This window comes from Gallinula chloropus, assembly GCF_964237585.1.
Source record: "Gallinula chloropus genome assembly, chromosome: 2".
Taxonomy (NCBI): domain Eukaryota; kingdom Metazoa; phylum Chordata; class Aves; order Gruiformes; family Rallidae; genus Gallinula; species Gallinula chloropus.
The window spans coordinates 114,840,132-114,865,901 of NC_140086.1; the positions used below are offsets into that span (position 1 = coordinate 114,840,132).

Below are 25,770 nucleotides of genomic sequence, written 5' to 3' on the forward strand. Positions count from 1 at the left end.
ATCTAACCCATGTCCCCAGTGCGATCGTGTATGTCTAATGGATTATATATATGCACAATCAGTCCTTCGTATCACTTAGCAAAGATTTGAGAGTTGAGCACGCTGTTGGTCACTTGCTGAGGATTTGTTGGGGGGGGGAATCTCTCAACCTCGAGGGGTGACCCTGAGAGACATCCCTGCTCAAGGGGAGATGTTGGCACGCAGCCCACTGCTGTGCAGGAGAGCTCGATGGGCCACCAGTTATTGAGTCAGATGATTGACTTCCAGTCATGTTTGCGTACCAGCAAGACATGGGGGTCACTGGTCCAAATAGCCCTAAACTATCCTGCTGCCATCTGTCCCCCGAAGTCCATCGCGACTCCCACTGGTGTTAGAGCTGAAGGGGAGGGGGGAGCATGCCACCACAATATCCTGTTCGCCCTTCCTTTCAAGGGTTAGCATTTCAGATTTCTTAAATGCTGTTTCTTAAGGTGAATATCATGGGGACCATACATTTTTCTGATGCAGAACAATCCTGCAACTTTCATTTGGCAGGTTGAAATGTCAGTTAGTACTGTGGCTGTGGAAGACAATTATTTGACTGTTCTTTAAACAGGCATATTGTGCTGGCAGCTCTTTCCCAGCAGTGCTTGGGTAATGATGGTCTTGTCCCTCAGGTATTATTTATTTTGTACTTATGATCTGTGAAAGTGATGTATAAATTTTAGGTTATAAAATACTTCAGTGTTGTTTATAAACTGTGTAACTGGGGGGGGTTTTGCCTTCCAAAACTACTGTAAGCAATGAGCTGTCTAAATTTACCATCTGCTGTTCTTAGTTGTTGTTTGGGTATTTTTTTTCTTTCTTCTAAGATGCACTTTTAGCATTCGTTGGCAATGCAGACATTCTTTTATTTGTTCCACGTGGCCCTGGGTCCAGGGAGGATGTAGACAGGAGAAAATAGGATTTGATTTCTTTCACTTAGAAAGCACACCTGAAGCATCTTTTGAAGTTGGTCCTTTGAGGGGTTTCCTTTTGTTTCCACCCCCATGCTCTCTTTTCAATTGTACCTAAGTGAATGATTATTGCTTACAGAAAGAGTAATAAAAAAAGGTATTTTTAAAATAAATGACAACTCCCTTGCCTAGAGTAGGACAAACTCTAGCCAAATGATACTTGAGAGTTGCCTGACCTGTTGAAATACTAAGCTTCTTGGTTATGGTGAAGAAAAATTGGCATAGCACAGGTAGTACTGGACTTACAGTGTCTTTGTCAAAGGCCACAAAGTAGAGTGTGTGTTTATTTCTTCTCATCTTGTTTGGAATCAAGAATGACCCACAGACTATTTTGGAATAACAGCTTTGCACAGCTTTGCAGCTCTCTTAACTGTGCAGCTGACTGTCCCTGGTTTGTGTTTGTCATAGTGCAATTCTATCTATTCAGACAGCTTAAGACCTTTTTGAATTTCATTCCTGTAGGATGAAGTGCTTTCAGCCCTTTATAACTGGCATCTTCTGCAGATTTAACACATAAAATGTTCCATCATGACAATGATTTTTACTGTTAGCAAACTTATTAGCAACACCAAACCCATAAAAAATTACCGTAAAGCACTGTTCCTGCTCAATTGATAGGGAAACCTTGCTAATCACTATGCACTCATTAAGTATGATTTTTAACTGTGTAATTTGAGTGTACACCTTGTTTGTTTGATCTAGAAAATAAATGTCTGATCTACATCTTGAAGGCCACCTCATCCACCACCCTCTCTTGTCACCAGGCAGGCTTATCCTTGTGGCCCTTTGAATATGGGCAGGGGGTGATGCAGGTTTCTACCGAATGCAGTTCTGTCCTTCCAAATCCATCTTCCCAAATGTAACATCAGGAGGTTTGGTTGTTCTCAGACTTTCCTCACATGTGCAGGTCAAGTGTACTGTATGTGCAGTACAGCTGTCACAGGGGGGATTACACCCAAGAACTGAAGACCTACTTCTGAGAGTGGACACTGGTTTATACATTATGTCTTGGATGGATCTTGTACAGTTCTAGGAACTGTCTCTCCATTGCAGAGGGATAGCAGGATTGTTTGGAGTCTGTTTCTCTGATGAAGTGGAGTGCGTTGGCTGTTACTTGGCCAATGCCTCTTGCTAGATGCCCAAAAATAGGTTCTTGTATTCCAGAAATACAGGGCTCTCCAATCTATAGTTTTCTTCCTTTTTAAAGCTGGGTACTGCTGTCTTCCTCCTACGCCTACCCCGTTACATGGGCTATCTTTTTTTGTTCCTTGCTTTTTGCATCTCATTTTGTGTGTTGCCTTTTTTATTTGCCTCTCCAAGATTATGTTCTGTTTGCTGGATGCTTCTGATTTTGTTTCTTTTCTTCCTCCCCCGTATGATTTCTACCAGTTTGGCTGCACTCTGATTTAGACAGATTAGTTTCTTGCTTCCTTCAGGATACATTGAATCTAATACCTTTTTTTTCCCATTTAATTCATGTGGGATTTTTAACACAGTGCAAAGAGTAGTGAGGTGTCCTTGCTAAATAGTTATTCTGCTTTCCTGTCCTTTTCTAAGAACCAGGGAATTTTTGTTTCCAGTTACCATCACCTGTCTTTTCCTTCTCATCTGTTTTCATAATAGTGCCACCTAGGTATGCTTTTCCATTTCTCCTTTTTACTCATCTGATGTGTCAGAATTTGGTGCATTCCCTGTGATTTCTGCAGTATGTATCTCAGTATTTTCCAGACAAACAGATGGGTAGTTAAAACTACTTGTTAAGACTCACTTGTGCTACGGACCATTGAATTTTTCTGTAGAGGTAAATTTATGTGGTGATAATTAGGTCTTTGCATTATTTCTTTTTCTGTCTGCAGTATCTTGGTTGATACTTAAATTACTATATATGTTTCAAACTAGAATATATAAAGCTACAACTTGATCAAACTTGGTCAAAGTCAGTTTTTGTGGACAGAATTGATTATAGGACACATAACAAGTTAGAAGAATTCCATGTATAGACTTTGAAATAACTTGGACATAAAAGTTTTGCAAGTGAAAGTTTGGTGCAGAAGTTATTAAATACATTCTGTACGTGGCTTAAATTTAGAATGTAAAACTTTTTAGAGGCCATGAGAGTCAGAAAGTGGAGTTGGAACAAAGCCAGTTTAGTTACGTACGTGTGTAGTATTGCTTCATTCCTTATATCTATGTATACTTTATATAGCAGGATCACTAGCATACAGGCTTTGTCATGTGGGTGAATTCACACTTCTGCATTCATAGTAATAAAGTCTGTGTGAGCAAAAGATTTTCCCTTTGCCAACACCAGTGCTTGTTTGGGGCAAGAACCCTGTATTTTATAGATTCATTGAAAAACCCCTGTACTGTGTATAATAACATTGCTGCCTTCCTCTCTAAAGATGATGCTGTGTGCCCAAGTGTAATGTCCAGCTTGTGGAACAACCTTTTTGTTTTCCTGTTGGTTTGGTATTGGAATATAGCCTGGAATTCTCTGCCAGAGTTCTCTTGTAAGGTGTGAACTTGGGTAGATTTGGGTAGGTAGGAAGTAGGAACGGAAATAGTATTGAACAGTGGCTTAGGAACACTCTTGAGTTTAAATGGTACCTATGTGTCCTGTATCTGAAAAGTACTTGGAAAGATTTCCTATCTTCTTTTAGTAAAACTCTTTATAACTTCATCTATATCCTGTGCAGAAGGATGTTAAAGATCTGAAATCAAATTAGTTTTCTCCTTGAGAATTATTCACTGGTTGGAAATTAAGGCCTAATTTCTGCAGTAAGGCTGTATCGGCAGTACTGTATCAGGGCAGTAGTAATGGAGGGCAGTTAGTGATGAGACCTCAAAAACATCATATTTGGAAATTCATGAGTATATAGTCCTTGTTCATTACAGGTAAAGATAGAGTGCCAGTCTTTTTTCTGCTCCCTGATGGCTTTTTACAACATTGGATGCTTCCTAGCGAGAGTAACATGTTTAAGTTTACACCCAGAGGCCAGGGACTTCTGTATCAGTATCATTAGCTGGCTGAATGGCCTTCTGTTAACTCAAATTTGGGCTTAAGAGTGTAAGATTGATCAGACCCTGAGTCTGTAAGGTCACGAGCAGCGCCCTGCCCCGGCAGTGGTGACTGCAGGCGCTGTTTCCGGCATGACTTGCCCCCAGTGCCCCGAGTGGTCACGCAGGATGTTACAGCACGTCCCTGCTCGGTCCTCTTCGTGCTGATGGGTTTGGTGCCCAGACCCTTGGCTCATCCTGTTCTGGGCCCGATGGGTTTGTGAAGCGTGGGGTAGTTGTGCATGTGAGCGATTCCAAAAGTGTAAGCAGCTCGGGTTAATTGCTACAAGATGCTTGAAGAATATATGCTGCTCCCTTCTTTCCTTTAAATTATTTTTTAATGCTAGGCTTTCACAGTCCTGAACCCATCATAATGAAGTATCTCAGTGCTCAACTACTCATTTTTCCCTCCACAACCTCTTAAGACAAAAGAAAGCAGAAGTGAGTCAGTGGACATATTGCAGTAGCAGTAGTACTACTACTACTACCTTTTTTTGTTTGTTTTTTGTTTTGTTTTAAACCAAGTGATTCAGTCTCAGTGGATAGTTAGTAACAGTTTTGCTGGAAGAGGAGATGTGGCAGGAAGGTGTTTACAGGAGAGGAAAACAAGGCTGCTTTGGCTTGGGATTTTCTTTTTTCTAAATATTTCAGATGTGCTTCTTCCTGTGTCTAAACAGTTTTGTTCTGAACAGCTTCAACTGTTTGAAGGGGAGGAGCGTTAACTGCAGTACACACCTCGGGAATGGCTTGGAAGGTGTTCTCTGGCACCAGGGCCTTCTTCCCTGCCCCTGAATTCAAATGCATGTTGAGCAGAATCTTGTAAAGGACTAGCAGCTACGGCAGTACAGCTGGCATCTGTATGTGCAGATAAACATCTTGCATTAAAATGTAGGGAGAAAATGTCAGAAAACTAAAGAAAATGAATTGTACTTCTGAAACTTTTCAGAGGAACAAAGCTAAAATTGTGTTGAACTTTAAAATAAAAGTTATGGCTTTGGACCACATAATTAGGGAACAAAGGCCTGTTTTAATTACCTGCTGTAATAGAACATCCTTGAGATTGCCATTAAAACGAGCTTGAGAAGAGCACACAGGGTAGGAGGAGGAGTGGGTAACACCAGGGGGTCATATAAGAGCATATGGTGCGGGGATGGCACTGTTGGGAGGCTGCAGGGTGGCTCTGGCTGTGCAGTCAAAGGTTGCATGCAGCAGCCAGCAAATGTACTGATTTGAATTGGACCTCAGACAGAGGAAGAATGTCCTAGTTTTTAAGATACTGACAAGCAAGATGATTTTTCTTTCTAATGGTACATGCCATGCTGGGGAACTTGTGATCTTACTCTTGAGGAGCAGAGACTGGAGTCCAGCACAAGAGATGTTGTTAACTGCTGCACAGAAGATTGTGGCTGATACTGTGCTCATTCGCTGCATCCCACAGATAGCAAAAGGCTCTTTCAACACAAAGTGCTCAAAACACGTTTCCATTAGTATTAGGTCATACTTGCTACCCTCCCTCACCCTCCCCCTCCCTCAGCAAGGCTATGATATAACTCTGGAAATTTCTGTACAGGGTAGTTAGCTGGTGCATGATAAGTAAATCCAAAATCTGTGGTGTTTTAGCTGGCGTGGCATTTAGCTTACTCTATCTTGGGCAGCTTGCTTGGTCTATTTCTGTCTGTTTGTCTTTGAACGTACCAAAACCTTTTGGTTTTTCTAATTTTCTTTAAAACAGAGAATTTGCAATGGTATTAGAAACACTAAAAGCTACTCTCGTTTTCTAGGCCTCTTATCATGATTGACTAAATTGGACAGCTGGCTTGTAATATATAATGTGCTTCTATATATAATTTTTTTTTTATATAATATACTTATATACACAATATACCTCTGACTTAAATTTGTGTATAAAAATTCCAGTATTACCAAGCAGTGTAAAGAAAGCAGTACATGTGAGCATCATTTTAGCCCTGCAGGAAATGAATACTAAATAAATAAATAAATAAATAAAACCCAAACCGAAACCAAATCACAAAATTGCTACTGGAAATTCTACATTTATTTAATTGCTGCCAGAGCAGATACACTAAACTTAACCACAGGGTGAAATCTGGCTTCATAATATTACAGAATATTACTATTACAGACTATTACTGAACGCCTGTTGTCAAGTCACGATACCCACAGTTTCAACTTCACCCCTTTCAGGATGAATGAAGTTTTTTTCAGCAGATGCCTTGGGGTTTGTTTACAACTGAGTCATCTGTACAGGTCTTCTGTCAGTTCCACCACTAACACCTTCGCTTTCTTAACAGAAGACAGTATAAATAGGAGTTTCTTTGAAAGAACAAGAGAAAACTGTGTTTTACTTGGAGTATCTGCATGTAGTATGTTGGATGGAAGGAATCTGTATTTGGAATTACAATTCAGAATGCTCTGTGGACAAAAACCTTGGCTTTAAATAAAAGAACTATGAATCAGAGTTAAATGTAAAAAAAAAAAAAGAAGTATTGTCAAGTGAAAGTTAAGCTTTATTTTTTTATCTTCAGTGTTCACCATGGCCTGATACTCCTACAACATTTGTAAACAACAGTCCTACTCCTGCTCCAACTTTTACCTCTGCTCAACATAATACCTACAGTGTCCCAGACAGGTAGGTCTAATTAAAAGAAGAAAACCCAAAATACATCAATAAACATTTTGTACCAAGTTTGTAAACATTTTGTGCCCCAGTATTAATTAAACTGGAGTAATCAAACTTGGGTGGTCAAGGGATGATTTAGTGGTGTCTTGTTTTGTCTACCTTGTATTTTACTCCCCCTTCCTCCATCACTGTTGAAGACAGGTAAGTGGCCATGTAACTCCTGGGAATGTTGGCAAAGCAGCTTCTCCAGTGGCTAAAAGGAACACACAGCATAGGAACCAGATGACCTATGTATCATGTAAAACATGGCCATCTTTTTCCTAAGCTTCACTCTGTGCAGGGTTTAATTTCTCTTTTAACAGTGATATTCATAGTTTTGGGAATTTCAGGTTATTTTTTGGCAACACTTGAATATTTTGTTTGATAAAATTCTAGTAATACTTTATAAAAATTACTATCTTTTTTTATCTGTAGCAATTCTTCCTCCCCAAATCATCAAGGAGATGGAACCTCTCAAGGCTCTGGAGATGTGAGTGTTTGCTTTCTAGTATTGAACTTTGCTATACTTGTGTCAGGGTATTTTATTTATGCACTCTTTGAAATTAGTAGATACTTTAACTGAGGGAAGATTTTAATTGCTTGGGTTTTTTACTTTTTAACATGCAAATAATCATATCCAATCTTGTTTCTTACAGCAGCTCCATCCTTCAGCCACAATCCAGGAAACTCAGCAATGGTTGCTCAAGCATAGGTTCTCTACCTATACAAGGCTTTTTTCAAATTTCTCAGGTATCTATAGTTTACCTTTTTATTTAAAGTCTCTCTCTGTGTGGGTGAGCAAGTTTTGTGTGGGGAAAACAACCATCTGGAAACAACGTGGCATCAATAGTGGTGGTAATTTGGTTGTTAAATACTCAGTTTGCATTGGGAGGCGTTTTTGTCTAGTTGTGTTCTGTGCAGATTCACCCTGACACCCAAAAGTGAAGCTGGGTTCTTCATTTTCCTGGCAGGAGTTCACAAAATCTTGTTAACATTAATGAGGCCTTTGAGAAAAATGAATTAATTTGGTAAGTGAGAGCGGTGGCCGTCTCACTTCGCTGTGCTGCTTCCTGGAGGCAACCGGTATGCAGTGATCTGGAAGAAGGTTCGAGAAATTGTGAACATCTGCCCCCCCATCTCTTCTTAGGGGTTTGATTTAATTGTAGTAGGTGGAGCTTTCATCCTTCCAAGCTCTGAAGCTGTGAATAGTCATTTTATTCAAACTCCTTCCTTTTTTGTCTCGAACTCTGCTTCAGTGCCATGCAGCAGGGGAACTTATTTACCTATGTGGGGTTTTGCCTCGGTTGTTTTCATGTCAAGAGAATGGCTGGTTGCTTTTCCTTCAGCATGTGGTCAGCACAGTTTCCACTGTATGAAGCAAGAAATGGCCCTAGATGCACAGTTTCACTGTTTGTTTCTTTAATCCTCCGTGCAATTCTGTAAAGAGTGGGATGGCACAGTACACACCATGAGCAGAGCTTCGTTTCCTTTGGTGACATGACGGGGAGAACCTGATGAGTAACTCCTTCCTCTTAGCTCTGCTCATCCTTCTGCCAGAATTCCCTCTGTACTGGGCATCTTCCCTGGCCAAGGTCGAAAACACAGACTCTCTAATGTGACTTCTCTGTAGCTAATTAATTCTGTTTGCTGCTGCCTGCTGCTTTTCTGCTCAGATATCCAGGCTCTGAGGAGTGAGCTCACATTTGCCCTTTCTGAACAAGCCATGAAGGTGTCATCCAACCTTCAGAAAGGAAGTTCAGCAATTTCCCTAACGAATGAGCCGATACTTTGCTGTACCTCCCTCAGCAACCTGTAGGGAAACACCGTGTTGATAAAAATTATCTATGTATAGCTCTGGTGACATCAGAGTGGGCAGCAATAATTAAAATGGTTAATAACCTGCTGCTAATAATAATAACAACAATGATAATAATCATTACAGTAACTAAAATTTTGAGACCCCAGGGGTGCATAATGTTTTCTTGTGCATAGGCAGTATGACTTCTCCAAACAAATATTGAACAGACCTTGAGGTGGTGATGAGACCTCTGGAAAAACAATATTCCAGGTGAGGTCTCACCAGAGCAGAGGGGCAGAATCACCTCACTCGATCTGCTGGCCACACTTCTTTAGATGCAGCCCAGGATGCGGTTGGGCTTCTGGGCTGCAGATGCCCATTGGTGGCTCATGTCCAGTTTTAGTCACACCAGCCTTTAGCAGTGTCTCCTACAGATGAATGCCTTGTAATAACTTAAGTGCATAGAGGATATGAAGTCATAGTTGATTGCTTGGGGTGATTCACTGAGTGAGAAACCATCGAGTGTTTTTGCTCTGTATTTTGCCTATGTTTAAAACACAATAACCAAAGTTAGAACTTTGAGTCATTTCAGTCATTGTCTGGATACAGGAGAGTCATCTATCTGTACAGAAACTGTGTGCCCTGCAGACTTTGTACCCTTCTGAAGAGGTAAATGCCACCAAGTGAAACTTAACCACCTTGGGGAATCGGCTTTTTTTGCTTTGTGCCTGCTCTAAATTGTACCTACGTGCTTGTTCGTGCTCGCAGGTTTCCACTTCTCCAGTGGTGGAGTTTGTTACTCTTGGTTTAAATGAACATACAGCTTGTTTTAAATGGGATCAATGCTGTAAAATAATCCTCATCAAATCCTCCTGTGTTTCCCCAGGTGCTGATTTATTAAAGCTGACAAGAGAAGATCTGGTACAAATCTGTGGTCCAGCCGATGGAATTCGGCTATATAATGCACTGAAATCCAGGTAATCTGTTGGAAGTGGGGGTGTGAGTGGGGTTTGTTCTGTCATTTACTGGAATCCCCCGTCCTTAGAATTGGGGGTCTGGGTACAGCCAGTGTCAGGATGGGCCAGAATGCATGTGAGAGCTGTCTCCAGGACTGACAGGGGAGCCCTCCAGGACAGAACCCAGCCGTAGGCACCGAAGAGTTTTCGGGGGCGGGCTGTAGGGCTGCCCATTTCTTAAAACCAGATTGATTTGTTGCCAAGATGCCAAACTTCTCATTTAAGGGGAGCCAAGAACAGCACTGAGGCCTTTTGGGGTTACAAGCTTTGCGTGCTAACACAGACAGCATCCCAACTGGTGTGTCCAATTCTGCCTGAAACGGGTAGTTGTTGCCACTGACCTTTAAGAGAATCATCGCTGTTACTCAGTAGTTACGTTCCAGTTTCCACCGAGTGGTGTCTTAATGGAACTCGGAATTGACTGAGATTTTGTTAAAACACAGTGTCCTCTGAGACATCACTGGCCATTGGAATCCTGTGTTCTTCTTGTCAGCAAAAGAACACAGAAAGCATTTGCTAACCTGACAAACCTGCATTTGTGGTGTATCAGTTCCTGGATTCCCAGGGCGAGATGCCTTTGCTCTGACACGTGGCTGCTTTGAATTGCAGGTCAGTCAGGCCCCGCTTAACAATCTACGTCTGCCAGGAGCCGCTGAGGAGCATACAACTGGAAAGACAGGACGCAGGCAACGGCGATAGCAGCAACGGTGCAATATACGGTGCGGCTCGGGGGCTGGAGGTCTGAAGCAGGCTGGGTGGGGGCAGTGAGGAGGCTGAATTTCTGGAGTGCAGAGGAAGCACAGGGAGGCCCTGTCAGAGCAGCGCTGCTGTTTCAGGGCCACACAGACGAACGGAACCTTAAAACCTCTCCAGGTGAAATCGGCGGGTTTACTTTTTTCTTCCCCAGTCCGTTGATAAAAGTAAGTGTAGTTGCATGGTAATTAGTTAGGGGGCTCCCAAATTAGCTGTGCTGTGTTTCTGTAGCCACAGATAAAAAGGTAAATGCAAGCACTTTTAGATTCTTTCCCGCTGGGTTTTGCTGACACTTTCTGTGCAGCTGATCCCAAACCAGTAGATCATGGACAAGGAAAAAGAGCCAAGCAGTTGTATGGGCTTGTGGTTCTGGTGGTCTTTTCCTGAGAGAGAGACATGGTTTCAACATAGATGGGAACTTTAGTGTTTAATTGTAAATTCACCACAATCTTAAAATTAGGAGAATGGAGCTATTTGAAATTACTCTTTTCTTGCTCTTGGCTTTGAGTGAAGAGACCTCCCTCCCCAGGCAACTGAAATCTGTATGGGCTGTCGCTGCAGTAGTGGTCGTGTGTTCTCTGTGCAAGAATTGAGCTGGAGGAGGATCTGTAAATAGGATACCGTCTCTGCCAAACACATACTTTCCCTCTGGGTATCTTCAGTCTTGAGTTTGGGATGGAAGAATGTGCAAACATGGAGCTGCCAAGGGCTTCTAGCACTGTCAGATCCAGCTACAGAACTGTAAATGCAGCATCAGGCTGAATCACTGCTTTGTCTTACTGCTCTGTTCCTTTGCGGTGGTGTGTTCCACACCACCCCCCCACACACACACACACCCCTCCCTTCAGCTCTGAGATGATCTGTAGGAAATTTATTCAGACAGCTGAAAAGGGCTTTCTTTACCAAAGGAGCGTTCTACATCCCTATTTCAAGCAACAGTGTACAAGTATCAGTCACATGTATGACACCATCCAAAACTACCCCCTAAATCATCTTTAGGTAACTGTCTAAGTCTCTCTGACCTGCTGGTGCCTTTTGGAAAAAAAATGGGGAAGTTGCTCTCAGTATCAGAGCAAATAGAAGCCTCCCCTTGGCAGACAAGTCAGGGTGGTTCATGCGTCTTAGTGAGAATGGGGGGAGAGTAAAGGGAAGGTTTCTGGCTTTTAAAATACTTAAAGCTGGGGTATACAAAAATTTGGTGCCTTTTTCTTCATGTAGTTACTTGTTGTCATGCTTATTTAAATATCTTTTTTTTCTTGCAGTTTATCACGCAATCTACTTGGAAGAAATGGCAGCCTCAGAAGTCACCCGCAAGCTTGCTTTGGCATTTAATATTCCTTTGCATCAGATCAACCAGGTTTACAGACAGGGTCCCACAGGTATCCACATTCTTGTGAGTGATCAGGTAAGGGGAACTTGATTTGCTACACAAATTGCATTCGTGAATGGAATAGAATGGAGGATTTCCTTATGCTCTCCTTATGCTGCCCAGTATTTTATGACCTTAGAGTAGCTTTTCTGTACATTAAAAGGAGCAAAGGACTCGCTCCTTTAGATGCTGCTCTTCTTCTACCTCAATAAATTCACATTATGAGATGAGGTGCTCAGTAATTACAGCAGCAGGTGTTTATTTGGAACATGCCCAAAGGTTGAGTTTGGCTTATTCAAGCACGTGTTACAGAGTCCCAAAACCACAGCTGACAGTGATCCATGCCACACTGGTTGGGCAGCACATGGTTAACAAAGCAGGATTTGGACAATGTTTTAATTGAATTTGGTATGTGCATGTCACTTGCTGGATAAAACCAAACCCATGCAACTGCTTATAGAATGTTGTGTTTAATATCTGGTGTATTTATGTTTTGCATTGGTCATACTCAGGATTGCAAAACTAGGGTTTTTTCCCTTTCTTTTTTGTTTTAGATGGTTCAAAACTTTCAAGATGAGAGTTGTTTCTTGTTCACCACAATAAAAGGTACAGTGTGCTTTCTGCCAGTCTAAACTATAATTGTTTATCCTACTGTGCACCCTTTGTTAAAGCAGAATACTATTCTAGCTGTTTTCCCTAGTGAAGAGTAACAGCAGGTCTGGTGCCGGATTTCTCCCAGCTTTCAGTTCAGAACCAGTACAGCACCCTGGAAAAACCTCATTTGAAATTCAGTCACTGAGCAGTGCCTGCTGTTAATGATTACCCAGAGGGGTGGCGATTCAAGAGAGTTAAAAAAACACCCAGCCCAAACAAACCCGGTGGTAGCTCCTCTGATTTTGGTGTTAGCGGAGTCCTGGAAGCGAGGATGAAGTTCTGTGTACTAGCAATGGAAACAGGCACCAGCAGCAGGTTGGTGCTGCTGGCAGGACGCAGCCATTTTGCTGGGAGGATGACAGTGTGTTCCCTCTGCTCATGGAACGCTGCCATTCAGCATCACCTGGCAGACTTGAACAGCGACAGAACAAACTCCTCCTGGCCCTGGGTGTCGCACGGGTGGAACGATGTCAGCTGTATGCAGGTGGTTAAACTGGGCTGCAGCCAACCGTAGTCCACAAAGATTTCGGTTCCAGTTTCCTCAGTGTGTGTGTGTGATGAATCCCTCCCTCGCTTAGAGGAGTCCAGCGTGTTTCTGGTAAAACCTGTGCCATCATCAGCAAAGTTCCACCCTGCACAAACTTTACCTATAGAAACTGTCCTGAAGGTCCAATTCCAAGTTGTTAATCAAAGGGCTTTGTTCAGCCCAAGCAGGAAAGGTTTTGAATCTAGGCTTCTGCTGTAGGTGAGCTCTTTCTAAAACCGGCTTTGCTTCATCAGCACCCTGACTTGAAACTAGTTCTGTGTAGCTTGGAGTCAGTGGTTGTCAGGGACCTGTTTGTCTCCGTTGTTAAGCCTGTTGGTGGTACTACCAGCTGCCACGCGTGATGTCCACAGGGCGTAGGGGTGTTTTTAAAATGCTGTTTCCATTTGGCTTTTGGATTTAAGGCAGGGCATCACAAAACAGATGATTAAAAGCAGACGCTGAGGACTTGCATCTGGTCTCGCAGAAGGTCACCTCTTGCTGTGGTATGAACCGTCGCTGCCAAACGAGGTGGGGTGATTTTGTAGTAGGGAGAGCTCAGCAATCACTGCACAGCAAAGGGATTGGAAGAATTTTGTTAACCATTCCAGCATTTAGTCTGAGGCGCAGGTCACTGGTATTTCACATGGTTCAAGTTTAACATCTCATAGTAGTCACACGGTACAATTCAGCACGTTGGTTATGGTTCTGAAGATGAGAAACTGACGCTTTTCTTCCCCCCTTTTTCTAGCTGAAAATGGTGAAGGCTTCCACATAATTCTGAAGTGATACCACACGATCACTAGACCGATACTCCCAACGCAGAATGAAGTCCTGCCTAAAGATTACGAAGATCATCCAAAACCTTAGGATCTAACTTCACCGTATAAGATGTTTCATATTGAAAACACAAAATGACCTTTCTAACGAGCTGTTTGATAGGTGAACTTTCTTATCACTGCCATAGCTAAGTGTCCTCATGAGAGGTATAACGCCATGACAGCTTACGTACAGGCATGGAAGACAATGTAAGCAAAGGTGCTTGCCCTTTACTGAAACAAGGCAAATTACGGCCAGTAGATGCAGTTTCTAGAAGCGAAGCGCTGTCGCTTGTTCTATTCGCTGTATCCAGTTGGAGATGAATGTAAACTCATTTTGGGGCATTTACCTTTTCTGTGCCAGTTTGTCTGTTACTTGCTTGTACCTTACGCTGGTTTTTATTTTTTGATGTTAGCAGAGCACATATTAATCCGTGTGGAGATGAGTAGTTAAGCTGATTAGCGATCAGGTCGTCGGGTCTTGAGAGAGTAAAGCTGTCAAAACAGCTTCCCGTGTAAATTGTGTATAAGAGTGTATGTAAGAAGTGTAAATGCCAGAAGAGGGCTTTAAAGAAGCCCTAGACAGATGCAATATATGCATGCAGCAAACTGCATTATCACTAGTACCTTATTGGAGGGATTAATATAAATCCTGTGGGGTACCAAGTAATTGTGTTTTGCTTTAACAAATTTAATGGAAAAGAATTGCCTATGCATCCTTTATTGTTTAGTTTCCTAGGTTCTCTGCGGAGCACTGCTGCAGCTTAACTCTTCGCTTGTAAAATTGTGGGTTTAAAAATACTAGCAGTGAGAGGTGGAGTCTTTTTTTTTTTTTTAATGACTTAGTGGAATTACGCTGATGAGGGAAGATGAGCCACTGGCACCGCGGGGCTGGCGTAGCTTTCAGCAGCATCAGATAAATCGCTTAAGAAACACTAAACACACCATTGTAGTCGCCTTCCCAGCAGGCCAGGGGCCTTGCTGGAGTTGCTGTTATGGACGAGCATCCTACCTTTTCTGTTCCCTTTCCTCCCATCCGTTACAGGCCGTCACAGTGCCTCCTCTGTTTGACCCAATAGTTACTTTGCTTCTTCGCTCTCCTGGGTGTTCCTGGTAAAGACACGGCACGGTGAGCGTTCCGTGTCCTCTGGTTAGGTACTGAGAGGGGGATATTTCCAAAGGTAGCGAGCGACAGCCCCAGCGCTGTCCTTCTGTGCCTTTGAGAAGTTCGGCCTTGACCTCGGGCTTAAACCCAGCCTGGGAACAGTTCGCTTTGTACGCTGCGGTGTTCAACGCAAACAAACAACTACTACAGCCTGTAAACAACGCAACTTGGGTTTGGGGTTTTATTTTTTGCTCCCTCTTTCATAACTGGCTCAAGTGCTTAGCAGAAAAGCTTCTTAAAGCTGTAGCATTTTGAAAATTTGAATTCATCAAAGCTAGACTTTCTTTCCTCTTCTTATTTTTTATTTTCTCTGCACTGAAAGTGAAATTTTACGTACTTAAACATTTCTGCCTATAAGTTCATCTTTGGGTATTGTTTGGTCCTAGTATTTTCTTGAACTGACACTTGTGTCTTTTGAGCTCACACCATATTCAAATCCAAATATTTTATAAAAGTGGAAAAATCCTTGATTGGAAAGTATCCAAATATCTAATTTTAAAGAATATTGAAAGTTGTACAGTAGTTTGTCCAGCTCACTTGAAATTGGAATTAAATTATGGCACCAGCAAATTGCTTTTGTTTTTTAATAAGATGTACACATTTCAATTTAAGTATAATAAATGTTTTTCAATAATTTTCTAAATGTGCTTTCTTTTTGTTTACTTTCTCCCCACACACACACACACAATACACTCCTTCTGCTGTTACAGTGCAGGTAACCCACACAACCTACCTGAGCAACAGGCCACCACGGGAAGTGAGCCAGCTCTGTAGTTTATCCTGCACATCGACCTTCTGCTTCAACAGAAAAGATTTGAAATAACAACTGAAACAGATTCAGATTTGACATCAGCTGATTGTTTATTTAAGTGTCCTATATCGGAGTAGGTTCCATTTGGTTTGTACATCGTTAATGCAGTAGACTTACAAGGTTCATTATGTTCTTAGGGGGAAAAAAGAAGAGCCAAGAAAAGGCAACACATCTTGACACACCTGGTACCACTGACGGTCCTGGTACAGCTGAGAGCGGAACCTGCTCCAACCTCTCTGTTACAGCGGTGCCTTAACGGAACCCTGCGTACGATCGCACCACCGCTCCGCCGCTCTGGTGTGAAACAAGCCCTGCTTGGCACAGAGGGGGTAGCAAAGACACCGGCGTACCGTGCTCTGCTCTGTAATCCCACCTCCAAGCTGAGATCTTAATTCCCTGTCCCCACCATCGGTGAATGTGTGAAGCACGAACACAACGCAGCCATTGCTGTCTGTCTGTAAAAGTCTCTTAATGTCCACACTCCGTTTTAAAAGGAGCTCAGAATTTGGATGGGGTGGGAGATGGGGATGCGGTACTATCCAGCAGTAGCTTCTCCAACGGCTTTTTAAGCCAGTATTTCCATTAATTTTTCAATAAACACACAGGCCCTGAACTCTTAAAACACACACGCACACAGTCTTCCACAGAAAGCTTTCTGAACGTTGAGCAGTTTATCTTGGGTGATAAGTAAGTTGCTTATAGTTATAAAAAAAAAAGTTTCTTTGTCTAACCCTCTAGCACTGAAAAACCTCAGGATGAAAGCATGGCCTCAAGAGTTAATAGATTTTTATCATCATCACTCCAACGTTGACAGCTTCTAACATAACCCCAATGTGAAGAGCCTGCTTTCTCCCTCTGAAAACCATGGGTTTGGTTTGGTTCAGCTCCCGCCTACAGCTTTATCTGCCCACCTCTTCGCTGTGTCCCTGAACCGGGTGGGACAAGCAGCTCCAGTTGAATTCCTCGCTCTGTCCTAGTTCCTGTAACCAAACCTGGTTTCCATTCTTCAGCTGCAGAAAAGCATTAACACCCACCACCACCGCCGCCTCTGCCTAAAAACTGCTGCATCCCTCCCTTACCCACCAAGGAGGTGAGGGGAACAGCATTTCAGAAAGCCCCACACAGGAGTGTGGCAGCCAGTGACAGTACAGCTTGTAAAGCCAATGGCACAGGGCAGGAAACGTGCTTCAGTGACGGGCAAGCTTTACACTAACACGCAGTTAGGCTGAACCAAGGTCAAAAAACCTGAAAAGCATGTATAGAGTTACGTGGAGGTACTATCTTACCTTTTGACATGACCTATTATGTCCTGTTATGTAATTAAATACGAAGCTGAATCATGGAAAAGTATAAGCTGTTTTGCTGTAAGAGCTCACGATTGCCTTGGGTTTGGTTTTTTTGGTCAACATCTGCTAAAGCTGATTTGTCCTTAAACCTGTGGAGCTCCTTGGTGTGGGGGTCTGGAGCCCCCGGTCCCATCAGAACTTCCACTGAATAGTGCTTACAATGAAGAGTAACTTCCAAGTGTCAGGAACTTGTCACCAAGCAGCTGCTCTGCTGAACTGGCCCCCCCTGCCTTTTTACAGGGTACGTCAGTTCTCATGCCAGCAGAAGGAAGGAGTTACTAACACAAACCGAAGCATCACCAACTTAATCCACAGCTGCACATTACGTTAAGGTTTTTTTTTTAACCTGGAAAAAAAAAAAGGCTTTTCTTGTCACAAAACTGGATGACCAAACACCACCATTATTAGGACTGTCGGGAAACCAACTCCTTCCACTGACTTGCAGTCCCGGTCTCTTCTTCAACAACAACAACAACAACTTGTTCTGCGTGGCTGCACTTACTGCCTGTCAAAGAATAATGCAGCATCTGCAGAAGCGCTGTCCGCTCCCGCCTACCGAAGGAGGGGGAGTTACCGGAGCAAAGTAAGCATGAACTTTCACGTGAGGTAGATGAGCCTGTGGATGAAAAGTCAGCGTTACAAGGGCAGAGCAATAAGCACAACGTCTCCATTACTGCCAGCAGGTCAGCTCATGTCACAGGTGGGTCCTTAAAGCATCGATGTGCTCGGTACTATCCGAGCGGTCTTCTCCCGACACGGAATGCTCGTGTCATGTCACACACTGGTGTTTGGGCACACTTGTCTGCTCGGGGTTCCCACTTCCTTCCCATCAGCCCAGAGAGCTGCCTGTCAAGGGAGGTGTGTGTTCTGCTGGGGGGGGACAGCTGGAGCCCTGGCTACTGAAGAAAGACTCCTCTGTATCTTGTCTCCCACATTCCCTGTTTCCCCCATCCCGGGCAGCTGCACTACCAGGGATGAGCTTTTCAATTGAAAAGTGTTTAGACATGAGTCTGGGGTATGAAGCTGCAGGCAAATTTAACAGCAAGGCTAAACTGCCACCCCCTCGGAGGTCAGCAGTCCCTGACCTACTGGGGGAGTACATGGAGGAGAAGAGTCTGTGGCAGGATTCCAGGCCCTAATGGCCCTGCAACCCATTAACTGACATCTCTGTGCATGTGTTTTGCTACTGGCTTTGCACATGAACGGGTATTTTAGAAGGAATGTCACTGCTTAATCCTGTAGAAACACAGGAAGGAGCCTGTATTGGAAAAAATACAGAAAGGAGAAGAAAAGCACTCACCAGTCCAACAGCAAAAGTGTCATGGGTTATAAACAGGAGGAGACAATTACCACTGCTCCCACAGAAAAGCTACGTTAAGTCCCTGGAGATGGGGACCTAACTGCATGCTACTCAGAGACTCTGTTTTTCTACCCTCCCCCCTTGCCTGGGCCACCTTCAGGGTTCATACAATCCCAGGCAGCCTGGGTATTCCCACCAGAACAGGTCAGCAGACACGTACCCTGATGCGTTTGATGCCGGCTCGCGTGACCTGCTGACAGTCATACAGCTCAATTCTCTCCAGGTTGTGGCAGTTCTCCAAGTGCTCCAGAGTCACGTCAGTGATGAGGAGACAGTTGTCAAGCTCCAGCACCTGCAGCCTCTCGTGACCACAGGTGCTGTTGCTCAGATGAAGAATCCCATCATCAGTGATCAGTTCACAGTGAGATAAGCTCTAAAACAGAGGCGGAGAGTTAACGCCATCGCTCAGCCAAAAGTTACACCACCTTCTAAACATCAGAAGTCCTCTTCAGCCTCCTCCAGCACGGTGGTTAAACAGTCACAAAGAATACACAGCTGAAATCCAGAAAAGTAACAAAAAGAAAAGGCTCTGCTTCACAAAAGAAGGGCTCTACTTGAACTTTGCTTCAAAACGAGCGGAGTCCCCAAGCACACATCACTGGCAAACTCCCCGGGCCCCTCTGCTCTCTGCAAGCTTGGGAGTTCTGTTCCAATTGTCCCACACCCCCGTTACTGACAGGCACCAACACCACATGTGCCATGACAGAAACAGAAAACAGCTTTGAAGGAATGATCAAGAACATACAGGAACAGATGAGGTGCTACTGACAGGAGTTACTGTTCCACAGTCACCACGCTGTCATACGTACCACCGGGACCTAAAGCCTGTGCAAGTCCACATAGAGGGAGAACCATCAGACTGAAGTCATTTGCCAAATAATGGTTTCAGGAAAACAGTGAGCACTACACACCACACCTCAGCCGGTACATACAAGGAGCAATAACCATCTGGTACAGCTGCAGGAGCAGGACTTTCCTGCAACAGTCAACGTCATAAACCAAAAGATTCTGGTCTCCTCCAGCATATTTTATTTTTACTCCCTTTAATTTCACAAGCATGGAAAAAGTTGCAGCATCTCAGGCAGGAGCACCACATAAAGCAGCTTCCTGGTTCCTTTAGGGATTTCATGGCTTTTGGAGAATCTGTGATGATGACAATAACAGGAAACAGACTTCCCTCAGAGGAGGCTTAAAAACTGCTCTGTCACCAGCGAAACAAATGCTCTCAAGTCTCCTGCACTAGAAATGGGAGGATCTGTGAGCTGGACCACTCTTGCCTGGGCTCTGAGCTGGCTCTTTGCTCTCTGCTCAGCCCTGTGCCTTGCCTGTACCTGCACCTACATCTCATGGTGACTGCTTTTGAAGTAGCCCTTCCTTGCCTTGTCTTTTTTTCAGACAGCAACTGGTGAGAAAACCCTTGCAGCAATCTAAAAGTGCTTCTTAATTTGGCACAAGATAGCATTCAAAAATGCCAATCATTCATACCAGACATGTAACCCTTCCCTTCACACAGTACCTCACATCTATCTTCTTTTATTTCAGACTGACAAGGAAGCCCAAGAGCCCTTGTTTTACCTCCACTTGAGTCACACGTCACAAGACACACAGGGTTTGCCCTGCCCTTTACAACAACTTGCTCCTGGACTTCTCCCCCTCTTCTTTGCTCAATAGGGCACACAAGTAACCAGAGAAAAGGCTGGGACACAGCTCTGCAACTGCCCCCAAATGGGAAAGCACCCACTTTACTCACTCCCCAAGTGTGAGCAGCTGGCAGTCACTCCACCCAACACCACAACTAGCGCACGCGGTCTCCAAAAGGCAACAGAAAACGATGGTGCTCGCACCTATCATGAGTGTTTTATCTCACAACGTATTTACAATCTGCAAGTCTATCAATTCTTTAAATACTTAAGTTCTCCCCTTCACCTACTTTCTCTCTGTACATGTTCTGAGCACTGGGTTTGTCTCACAGCCTGGAAACATCTGGCACCTGCAGGGTTAAAGAACATTTCTAACAGCCCTGCTGTTTGAAGGAAGGACGGGAGGTTATGTGAAGCCGTCGGCCACAGCAGCAGCCTGTGGGCTAATTAAGAGTTTTCCGTCCCAGGAAGTAAGCAGCTTATAAAATTCAGCTTTCCTGAGACAACCACATTTGGTACCGAGAGGATGAGACAGGATGTACAGCTGAACTCGCAGAGCTTTGTGAAACTACCACACCAAATGAGACACACCTCATACTAAAGGGATTCTCTGACTTCATAAGCCTATTAGAAAGTGTTAACGACAGGGAAGTAATTCTCTGGTGAAGAGAATGACTTGAAATCTTTAGAGCAAGGAGTATATAGTAAAATTCTTTTTTTTTTGTTAATACATACTAAGTGGTGCATAGAAATCAGATAGGCATGATAAGCAGTGCCAGTAAGAAATAGTGTGATCAACATAACTGAAGAATTCAACTGTCTTCTCACCTCCACAAATATTATGAGCATGTCATGGCTTCTCTAATCATCAGAATGTCCAAGGGTTAAACACTTTAAGCAGAAATTACTTATTAAGCTGGTACCAAAGGCTTTAAGCATTCTGATACAACTGGTTGGAAGTGGTCTAACAGTACTGTTACTTCCGCTGTCTACCGAGCCTCCAAACACCAAGAAACAAATTTAAAGTTCATTTCTGCAAATACACCTAAACATATGCTAAAGCACAGCCAACAGAGGAGTTTACAACCATCAGCAGTAACTGATTTCAGTTCTGAAGTACAAAGATCAGCTCATGCAGTGTATTTCACACCCGCTGGTCTGTTCTTCCTTGCCCTGTAACCCTCAGCCATCGGTGTTCACTCACAGCCTCTGAGGTGTAACCCTCCCACCCCCAGGAGATACTCAGCAGACAAACAAACAAAAAGTAAATCCATTTTTCTGTCTCCCTTAGAAAAGGTTTGTTATGTTGTTTTATCCATGCCACACTGCCCTGGCTGCAGGCTGTCGCACAAAGGCCAGCCAACAGCAGCGGGTTTGGAAAAATACCTGGAAAGGAGGAGTTTTTATGATTCCTCTGGTGAAGCACGGGCAGAACTGGTACAAAAGACCCCTTGCAGGCCCTGCTTGCAGTTGGGATTCCAATACAAACCCACACCCTTTGCAGAACAACCAGAAGCCCCCCGTCCAAGTGCACAACTTCTGAAAACACCTGTTGGCTTCACGTTACGAATGACAGTTTGGAAATGAGGTCAGACAATTAATAAGCAAAATAAAAACCAATGATAAAAAACAGTGAACGAGTTGTAAAACCCATCTCTCCTCATGTGGCTACCGTAGTAACAGTGGGTAACGCTAATTAATCATAACACAATTTATTTAATGAAGCGGCAAACCTTCCTGTAATCCCATCTAAGAGCAGATTATAAAGCTACTTGCTCTCTCCCGCCTAGATCTGAAGTAGCACGTAATAAATCTACACTTACAGGACAACTGGCCCTAAATACAGGAGTTCCTGTTGTAAGGACACTTGAAAGAGCTGTCAGGGCCTGGAACAGGGAGGGGGTTGATTCATCTTCCCTGGAGGTGTTTAAGAAAAGGGTAGATGAGGTACTTAGGGATATGGTTTAGCACAGGGGAGGAATGGTTGGACTTGATGACCTTAAAGGTCTTTTCCAACCTTGTGGAGCTGTGAAGGACAGTCAAAGGGGTTTGGAGCACCTTAACTGAAGAACAGCCAAACTTAACGTCACCTGAAATCGGTTCTGACATTCTGAAAGATCTAAGCAACCACTCCCCAGAAAGCAGTTCTCTGAAATACAGCGAGCAGGGCACACCACGGAAGGCATCCCAAGCCTCTCCAATCCTGTTCAGAAGCCTCCATAAAACAAGAAAAACCTTCCCCACAATTCGTTATGTAGATGTAGTCCTTGGGAAAAAACTGCTCCCATGCAAAACTGATTACAGAGTGACTACATTTATCTTCACTGGGTGGTTCTGTTTATGCAAAAGGTGATGTAAAGTGTGATAGTCCCCAAGAAAACCATTTGTGAACTCCTTAAGTGCATCCATGAAGGATCTGAGCATTGCAAGATGAAGTAATCGAATATGAAGGACGTTAACCAGAAAAAATAAACTTTCTGTTTCTTACTCACTGCTTTGGTATTATTTTTTTTAATCCCACAGAGCATATAAATATTTCAGGACTAATCTGCTTCTTTTAGAACATTCTTCAAGCTCACACAGATTTTGCACAGGATCCCACTACATCAGGACCGTTTTCCAGCTACAGAGACAAGAGCCTGTTTTTACACCACAGGAGTTGTGTACATCTGGGGGGCTGGTTTAGGGATGTATTGAAGTTCATGAACATCATTAAACTCACCAATGCTTGTAGCTTAGGACAGTGTATGGAAAGTTGTATCAATGTGCTGTCAGTTATCTAGAAATAAAAGAAAACAAACAACCATGAGCAACAGACAGTAGGAGGGCCACCCCTCAAATAAGGTCTCTCCTTCTCTACCAGATGAAGGTTCAGTTACGAAGGTGAAGTTCCCAGTGACTGGAAAGGGGGAACCATAACCCCCATTTTTAAAAAGGGAAAAAAGGAAGACCTGGGAAACTACAGGGGGGGTCAGTCTCACATCTGTGCCTGACAAGATGACAGAGCAGGTCCTTCTAGCACCTGTGCTCAAGGCACACGGAAAGTAAGGAGGTCACTGGTGACCTTCTGCCCCTTTACTCTGCTCTTGTGAGACCCCACCTGGAGTACTGCATCCAGCTCTGGGGTCCCCAGTACAAGACAGACTTGGAGCTTTAGGAATGAGTCCAGAGGAGGGCCATGAAGATGATCAGAGAGCTGGAGCACCTGTCCTATGAAGACAGGCTGGGAGAGCTGGGCTTGTTTGCTTGGAGAAGAGAAGGCTCTGGGGAAACCTTATTGCAGCCTACAGGAAAGCGGGGGGTGGGTGCGGGCTGTTTACAAGGGCTCATAGTGATTTAGATTAGATGTTAGGAAGAAATTCTTCCCTATGAAGGTGGTAAGGCACTGGCACAGGCTGTCCAGAGAAGCTGTGGCTGCCCTCTCCCTGGCAGGCCAGGTTGGATGGGGCCAGGCTGGATGGGGTTTTGGGCAACCTGGTCTAGTGGGGGGTGTCCCTGCCCACGGTAGGGGGTTGGGACTAGGTGATCTATTGAGGTCCCTCTAACCCAAACCATTCTGTGATTCCAGGATAAACACAGCACTATTAATACAAAAACAGATCACATTCAAATGAAAGTACTTATTGGTACTACATTCTCACACAGACCATTCAATATTCCTTTTCATATTAAATCTCACCAAAACACATTCTTCCAAGTCCATCTTCTCCAGCTCATGGCAATTCTAAAACAGAATTAAAACAGATAAGCAAAAGATAGAATTAAATGACATATAGACATAAAATCATGCACAGGGCTAATAATAATAATATGGGAAAGCATGATCTCCAAGAGGAGCAAGTTAAATCCCTTGAAGTATTTAATCACCACAAAAGGACAAAAATATAGTAGTAAGAAAATAATTAAAGTCAACAAGCAACACAACCCCTCCTTGCCAAACTACTACATTTTCAGTCTTTCTCTTACTAAGTTAAGTTTCTCCCCCTTTCCCCATAAGGTTTGGCACAGTATATATGTGATCAGCATGTAAGCATCACTCAGCCCTGCTACCTTTATCCCTCTTGGGGACAACTACAATTCCAACCTATGGCATTTACAGCCTGGGCACTAAAGCTAACCAATCTGCATACAGATGAATCCAGTTTCTGCTGACAACCTGTACCAAACTGATTTGAAACACACTTAAACCTGTGAAGCATCTCTCCTCTTCATCATTCTTTAGAACGAAGCCTTAAAAACAATTTCCTTTGCTTACTGAATGCTGAAAATAGTAATGCTGGGTGAAAGCTGCACTTCACATTATACAAGCAGTTTCAGAGACATCCCTTAGCAAGCTGTTACAAGTGCTTCCAATGGCTGATGACAACTAATTTCAAGAAAACTGATATAACCTTGTGACTTCGCAGCAGCCCACATGGTGCCACGACTCTGCCCAAACCCCAGCCCCTGTTTGTCACAGGTGTAGTTAAAAATGGTTTCACTTGCAGCTCCCTGAGGCAGCTTGAGGCGACCACTGAAAGCCCAAGGCTGTGGTGCTGAGTGATTAGAAAACCACTCAGCTTAACCACTGTGACTAGAAAAAAGCCAACAAAAAAAACCCCTTTCACTCACACTAAACATCCTGTTTACAGAGTACTGTTTTTGTGTTCAGACTTCCTAAACCAGCAAGCATGGAAGTCTAACTTGAAGCATTTTATACAATCTACATGCTTACTTTGCACACTTACAGCATGAATCAAAGCACAAGTGCCTACAGTTTACAACATATGGCTGTAAGGCTTTTTCTAGTTTCAAGGTATGCTCAGAATAATCTATTATATGGTGATACTTGGGGTGCAAATATCACAAGGGTATTTGTCCTCTTTACCAGGGAAATTTGGCTAGAATACATAACACAAGTTTAGAATTGTTAGGCATGATAAATCCAATTTAGACATACTAAAAGGGGGGAAAGTGATGGCAAAAATAGATCAAGTTGTAGCTCTAAGTATAACCCAGAAATGAAACCACTTTTTAATTCCTTCCTCCACTGTGTTCTTCCTCCTTTATTTTTCTTCTCATATTCCTTCCCAGCAGGACTACATCAATTCACTGCAGCCCAGCAGCAATACAAACAAGGTGAGCTCTAACCTTCTGAAACGACCCTTACCCGTGCTAAAAGGGTAAAACCAGCATCTGTAAGATGTGAACATCTTGCAGCTTCCAAAATCCTGGAAAAGTTTAAATATTAAAGAAAACATTACCACAGTAAAATGCAGATGCATTTAAGATACAAACATGTCTTCAGCAACTTAGAGCTCCCAATAGCAAATGTGTAAATATGCCTTTATTTCACAATAATTTGCAATTAAAAAGCACCAGGCACGCTTTTGATCCAGCCTATCAGAAGATTCTAATAGTCACAGAGCAGATTAAGTTCAATCCTCAAATCTCAACATCTAGTGGGGAAAAAAACCCCAATGTACCAGAAGGCAAGGAGCTTAAATTCTCCAAGCCTGCAGTGAAACAATAAACTACACCAACACAACTTTAAAGAAAACAACAGTGCTTTGGAAAGATAAATATGGTGCTTTTGAGAAGTACTGGGAAGCAGCACTGACAAAAATCATCAGCTGCCCCAAACAGCACCACTAGTACATAGTTCAGGCCTCCATCCTGTTTTTTTTCAATGACCAAACTTTTACTTTGCAGATGGAGCGACTATCATGATGAATAAGAAGAAACCACAGCACTGAGCAACAAGAAGCACAAACTAAGCACAGCTTACCCACTCAGCACCACAAAC

At 43.3% G+C, this 25,770-nt stretch overlaps 2 protein-coding genes across 3 annotated transcripts in view; one reads left to right on the plus strand and one right to left on the minus strand.

Moving 5' to 3' along the window:
• UBP1 (upstream binding protein 1) overlaps positions 1-15,471 on the plus strand; it is a 38,639-nt gene extending 23,168 nt beyond the window's left edge. Inside the window, exons 9-16 of the mRNA XM_084279694.1 lie at positions 6,599-6,702; positions 7,168-7,222; positions 7,389-7,482; positions 9,417-9,507; positions 10,156-10,265; positions 11,562-11,704; positions 12,223-12,274; positions 13,597-15,471. Of these exons, the coding sequence (XP_084135820.1) occupies positions 6,599-6,702; positions 7,168-7,222; positions 7,389-7,482; positions 9,417-9,507; positions 10,156-10,265; positions 11,562-11,704; positions 12,223-12,274; positions 13,597-13,634 (687 nt within the window). The 3' untranslated portion in view covers positions 13,635-15,471. The remainder of the gene's footprint in view (positions 1-6,598; positions 6,703-7,167; positions 7,223-7,388; positions 7,483-9,416; positions 9,508-10,155; positions 10,266-11,561; positions 11,705-12,222; positions 12,275-13,596) is intronic.
• Positions 15,472-17,446: 1,975 nt separating this feature from the next.
• The window catches only part of FBXL2 (F-box and leucine rich repeat protein 2), a gene marked incomplete at its 5' end in the record, with an annotated part of 53,014 nt that continues 44,690 nt past the window's right edge, over positions 17,447-25,770 (minus strand). For both annotated transcript variants that reach the window (XM_084260531.1, XM_084260532.1), the window contains 5 exons: positions 17,447-17,601; positions 18,506-18,718; positions 22,708-22,764; positions 23,665-23,709; positions 25,135-25,195. In XM_084260531.1, coding sequence (XP_084116657.1) covers positions 17,494-17,601; positions 18,506-18,718; positions 22,708-22,764; positions 23,665-23,709; positions 25,135-25,195 — 484 coding nt within the window. In that variant the 3' untranslated portion in view covers positions 17,447-17,493. The remainder of the gene's footprint in view (positions 17,602-18,505; positions 18,719-22,707; positions 22,765-23,664; positions 23,710-25,134; positions 25,196-25,770) is intronic.